At 50.3% G+C, this 6,000-nt stretch overlaps 1 protein-coding gene across 1 annotated transcript in view; it reads right to left on the bottom strand.

Moving 5' to 3' along the window:
- LOC143136389 (fatty acyl-CoA reductase 1) overlaps window positions 1–6,000 on the bottom strand; it is a 74,468-nt gene that overhangs the window by 43,995 nt on the left and 24,473 nt on the right. The window contains exon 2 of the mRNA XM_076297086.1: window positions 1,975–2,308. Within this exon, the coding sequence (XP_076153201.1) occupies window positions 1,975–2,169 (195 nt within the window). The 5' untranslated portion in view covers window positions 2,170–2,308. The remainder of the gene's footprint in view (window positions 1–1,974; window positions 2,309–6,000) is intronic.

Here is a 6,000-nt window from a genome sequence, read left to right as displayed (position 1 = left end):
CATGTCTGTCTGTGTGCGTGTCTGTGTGTGTGTCTGTGTGTGTGTCTGTGTGTGTGTGTGTGTCACACAGTCTATGGTGTGTGTGTGTGTGTGTGTGTATGTGTCTATGTGAACGTCTGTATGAGTGTGTCTCTCTCTCTCTCTCTGTGGGTGTGTGTACAGTATGTGTGTGTGTGTGTGTGTGTTTCAGCTAAATGTTTCAGTCACACTGGTGGATCTTCCTCAACAAAGCCCATTAACCTCAGTCTGCTCATTCCACAGCCACAGCTAGCTCTCCATTCCAGCTGGCAATGCTCAAACTCTCATTCTCAGTCTCTCTCTCTATCCCTCTCTCCGTCTGTGCCCCTCTGTATATTCCCTTCTTCAGGCTGCATTAATGCATTAAAGCCCTGCGTACAGTAAATCCCAGTTTAAACTGCCTCTTCCTCCCCAAAGTCTTTTACTCCCTCTTACTCTCTCTCTCTCTCTTTCTCTCTCTCTCTTTCTCTCTAACACTCTTTTTTCTTTGCTGCTGCTCTTCAGCAATTTCTGCGTGACAAGCACAAGGAGCACCACTAACTTTGAAAATAGTTCCTCCCTTCCTGAGCGTGGGCTCAGCCCCCAACAGCAGGTGTTTACGCGCGAGGTTGCCCGGGTGGCTGTCGCCATGGCAACACGGGTAAAAAGGGTTTTGTTATATGTTCATAGGGAAATCTGACTTCACCGCAGGGCCTGCATTCAAATCCTGCCCTTTTGTTGAAACACTGATAGGCACATGCTGCTGACACACTCACACAGGCATGAAGCCACAATCATCGTAGGTGTGTATGCACAGAAATACACACACACACACACACACACACACACACACACACACACACACACACACACACACACACACACACACACACACACACACAGAGGCTTCATAAAACTCGCACTAAATCACTGTGGTAATGTCAAGGTCATCTTGACCTAGGTCAAACCCTTACTGTAAACAGTTCCTCGAGAACGAGTCAAAAGAAAGCTGTTCCTTTGAGGCTTTGCATCTAGCTTCCGAAATGACTAACACAAGACTAGCACACAGAGGGACTTCCCCCATGATTTCAACCACACACACAATGTCAATCATGCAACCTCTCTCTCTCTCTCTCTCTCTCTCTCTCTCTCTCTCTCTCTCTCTCTCTTTCAGTCCCTCTCTCGCACACCTCCACACACCTCCACACCCCATCAACTTTCGAGCAGCCACTTCCTTTTGGGCAGCCCCATGTGAACCCACCGCTGGTCTCCTCTACCCCACCCCCCCTCCCCCATCTGTACCCACAGCACACACACACACACACACACACACACACACACACACATCCCTACATGGTTTCAACTATGTACACACAATGTCAACCATTTAACCCACCACCCCCTCACCCCTTGCCCACACACACACACACACACACACAGACACAAACACAGTCAATAGCATTTCGAGCCACTTCCATGTGGTGAACCCGCCCCTGGCCTCCGGCCTCCACCACCCACCTTGGACTTCATCATGTTGTCCACATACACACAGGCGCACAACACAAACAGGCATGCACAGCACACACACACACACACACACACACACACACACACACACACACACACACACACACACACACACACACACACACACACACACACACACACACACACGTCCCTACATGGTTTCAACTATGTACACACAATGTCAACCATTTAACCCACCACCCCCTCACCCCTTGCCCACACACACACACACACACACACACACAGACACACACAGACACAAACACAGTCAATAGCATTTCGAGCCACTTCCATGTGGTGAACCCGCCCCTGGCCTCCGGCCTCCACCACCCACCTTGGACTTCATCATGTTGTCCACATACACAAAGGCGCACAACACAAACAGGCATGCACAGCACACACACACACACACACACACACACACACACACCTCCGGCCTCCACCACCCACCTTGCACTTCATCATGTCGTCCACGCGCTCCTGCATGGACTGTCCGGCCTTGGGCCGCACCAGCAGGTAGAGGGTGCAGACGCGTGGGCAGGAGCGCAGCAGCTTCTCCACCAGCACCTTGCCCATGAAGCCCGTGGCGCCCGTGATCAGCACGCTCTTCCCCGCGTAGTACTCGCCGATGGTGGACGCCGCCATGTCACCTCCTTCCCTGCCTCTCTCTGCCCCTGAGGAGCACTAGCGGTAGCCTTGGCGGTGAGCCTTAGCAGGCACAGCGTCGCTCCCTTGCTCCCGGCCCACTGGTGTCGGTGGTGGTGGTGTTGGTCCACGCTGCAGCCTGCACATGAGACATGGACGAGAGAGAGAGAGAGAGTTTATAAAGACAATTAAGGGACATGGACGAGAGAGAGAGAGAGAGAGAGAGAGAGAGAGAGAGTTTATAAAGACAATTAAGGGACATGGACGAGAGAGAGAGAGTTTATAAAGTTTTAGAGAGAGAGAGAGATAGTTTGTGTGGAGAGAGGCAGAGGCATGGGGTGAAATTAGTCTAATCCTGAGAGCAGTTCCAGCAGCGTTTGCTTTGGCCTAGCGCTGGAGCTCCGTTTGGTTAGCACGCGACCGCCACCATGCCTGTGCTATGACTCATGTCCACTACAACCACTCTCACTCACCGCCACAGTCGAGTGGCCCAGTGCAGTGGGTTGGGTTGGGGTGGGGTGCGGAGTTGACCGGTGCAGTGGGCTTGGCAGATATCGGTGACATTCTCCATGGACAGCTCACCCACATGCTGGGAGACTTGGAGCCATTGAAGGGTGGGGGTGCGGTTGGTGCTGTGTGTGAGGGTGTCCGCAGAGGGTAGTAAGTCTAATGCCCTCTGCAAGTGACGGAGGGCAAAGCACACACACACACACACACACACACACACACACATGGCGGAGCCTCAGCTGCACCAGGTGATGAATATTCATCATCACCAGCCACCAGCCATCAGCCTGCTCAGTACTCGAACTCGTTGCATAATCGCTCCGCTAAACCACCGACACAACAGATGCAACAATCCCCCGACTTCACTTTTACAGAAGCACAACAGTATGTGACGTGGTGGGGGTTGGAGGTGAGAGAGAAGGATTTTCGAGATGCGTGTGTGTGGTGGTGGAGGAATTAGTTGGGGTAGAACTGGGTGTAGCTGAAGACCTTACTGCATATTCACACGGTGAAGTGATTGTCTTGTTTGCGTAGGTCCTCCACCATGAACTGATAAAAACACAAACACACTTTGCATGCTAAAGCTAGCAGCATACAGTTATCTCTCTCTCTCTCTCTCTCTCCCACTTGTCTTGGCACCAGTAGGTTAACCACAGTCTCTGCCGGCAAACCTTAAACGGGGTGGTGTAGTTTTGGTGCTGGAGTTCCATAAGTAATCAATGAGTGAGTTAGAGAGAGAGAGAGAGAAAGAGAGAGAAGGGGGGGGTGGTGGAGAGAGAGAGAGAGAGGAGGGGGGCAGTGGAGAGAGAGAGAGAGAGAGGAGTAGAGGAGTGACAGACGGTGTTTTTCTGTGAACGCTAATCATCTCCGGTGAGTGGCGGCTCTCAATTCTCAGGCACCGTGTTGTTTCTCGTCTCCGTGCGTTTCCTGGCATCGCGGCTCAGACGCTCGGGGCATCTCTCTCTCTCTCTCTCTCTCTCGCTCTCTCTCTCTCTCGCTCTCTCTCTCTTCCGCTGTGAGACATACGTCAGTGTGTCACTCCTTCATCTATGTCCCAGCCCAACATTTGTCACTGCAGTGCAGCACAGCACAGCACAGCACAGCACAGCACAGTAGAGATCTCAGCCCTCTACCACCCCCCCCCTCTCTCATCCCTCTCCTCCTCCTGTCCTCCACCCCGATGCGTCCATCGAAGGGGAGAGATCCTCGCCTGACCCTGAACTGCACTGACCTAGATTCCCGCACAAAAAGCAGAGACGGCTCTCTATGTGTATGTGTGTGTGTGTGTGTGCGTGTGTGTGAGCGTGTGTTAATGCATCTTACACACACTCTGTATTTTGACATTAAAATGCATCTTACTAAGCAATAGCTGACATGTAGTGTATGTGTGTGTGTGTGTCTTGTTTACGCATGACATGAAATCATCATATTATCGGCGTGTGTATGCATGTGAACTGGATCGAGGTTTCTCCCTACTTGTGTATATTGGTATATGTAAGTGTGTGTGTGTGTGTGTGTGTGTCTGTGTGAGTGTGTGTGTGTGTGTGTGTGTGTGCATGATGCATATGAGTACATGAAATGTGTAGAAAACATATCTGGATCAAATATGCCTTACGCAGCTCCATCCTGATTCATTCCTCCTTCACTCTCTCTTCTCTCCTCCTTCACTCTGTCTTCTCCTCCCATCACTCTCCTCTCCTCCTTCTGTCACTTTATCCTCTACTCTCCTCCTTCATTCTTTCTCCTCTTCTCCCATCACCCTCTCCTCTCCTCCCATCACCCTATCCTCTCTTCTTCTGTCACTCACTTCTCTCCTCTCCTTTCTTTCTTCATTTTCACTCTCTCTCTTCTCATCACCCTCTCCTCTCCTCTGGCATTCTCTCCTCTTCTCTCCTTCTGTAACTCTCTCCACTTCCTCCTCTCCTCTCCTCCCATCATTCTCTCCATTCTGCGCACAGACAGGGACACCATGGCTACCACGGCGGGGCAAGATGGCCGCCCACGCGTGTCTCTCTGAAGCCAGCGGCGAGCCAACCGAAGCCCCATGATTAAAACATCCCTGTCATGAATTAGAGAGCATCCTCCATTCCTCACCTCCAGAAACACAGATAGCGAGAGAGAGGGAGAGAGAAGTAGAAGAAGAAGAAGAAGAAGAGCTGCAATGTTTATCAGGAGGGAGGTGGGACTCGTTGCTTGGTGTGTTTGTCTGTGTGTGTGGGTGTGTGTGTGTGTGTGTGTGTGAGTGACTGTGGTGTGTGTGTGTGTATGTGTGTCTCCACATGGCGCACAGTGGATGCCACTAAATTGAGCTGTGACAGCTGGCTTGGTTTTTCGTGCGACCCATGTCTGATATGTCTGACACGTCCAAAAACATCTTATCCCATATCCTAAATACCCATTTGCTTTGGAAAGAGAGGGTGTGTGTGTGTGTGTGTGTACATGTGGGGGAGCGAGTGGAGGTGACAGTTGGAAAGAAAAAAACACTGAGTCAGAGAGTTTGAACATCCCACTGTTCAGAGCATCTGAGGAAACTAGAGCCAGTCATGCCGCATGAACTTGAAGGCTACTGCTGTGCTTATGATGGGAGTGTGTGTGTGTGTGTGTGTGTGTGTGTGTGTGTGTGTGTGTGTGTGTGTGTGTGAAAATATGACAGTGAGAGGACAAATGACTGTTTATGTGAGCACATAAATAAACATGAGAGAGAGAGAGTCTGTGTGTGTGGGGGTGGGGGGGTTGTGAGTGTAAGCATACATTTCCACTGATGTAACTGTATGCAACTGCATGTGCATCAGTGTATTCCTGTGAATGTGTCCGTTTACGGCTCTTCATGTCAGCATGAGCATGTAGACTGTGCTGATTGCTATCGTGGTTAATCCTCATGACCAAGGCCAGAGAAAAAAGACTGAAAAGGACGGGAATGGGAAAACAGTGGGAGTGAAACTGACCACTAGTAAACACTACGTATAAACATGAAAATCAGCCAATGTCAGAGAGAAACTGACCACTATGAGTAAAAACTATAAACAAGCATGAACATCAGAGCCAATGTGAAACAGAAGACTTTGAGGCCGAGAGAGTTAAGGTGATGATGCATGGGGCCACTTTTTTGTGCAATGTTGCTGGGCAACCACACAACCAGTTCCATTTATTCTGTATTCTGCATGATCATGATGATTTGCCTACTGATTACAGTTCTCCAAGAAATAAATTGTTTCCCAATATCAACGGGAACATGCCAGAACCACAGAAATGAGGAACATTTGCCCAGCAACATTGCTCAAAAAGTTGCCCCATGCATCATCAGCTTTAGGCACGTGTTTAGCG

This window comes from Alosa pseudoharengus, unplaced genomic scaffold, assembly GCF_046254945.1.
Source record: "Alosa pseudoharengus isolate Yale_2024_CS ecotype anadromous, Long Island Sound unplaced genomic scaffold, YU_APseudo_1.1 YU_APseudo_1.1_scf_20, whole genome shotgun sequence".
In the NCBI taxonomy this organism is placed as follows: domain Eukaryota; kingdom Metazoa; phylum Chordata; class Actinopteri; order Clupeiformes; family Clupeidae; genus Alosa; species Alosa pseudoharengus.
This window is presented reverse-complemented; position numbering and strand designations above follow the sequence as displayed.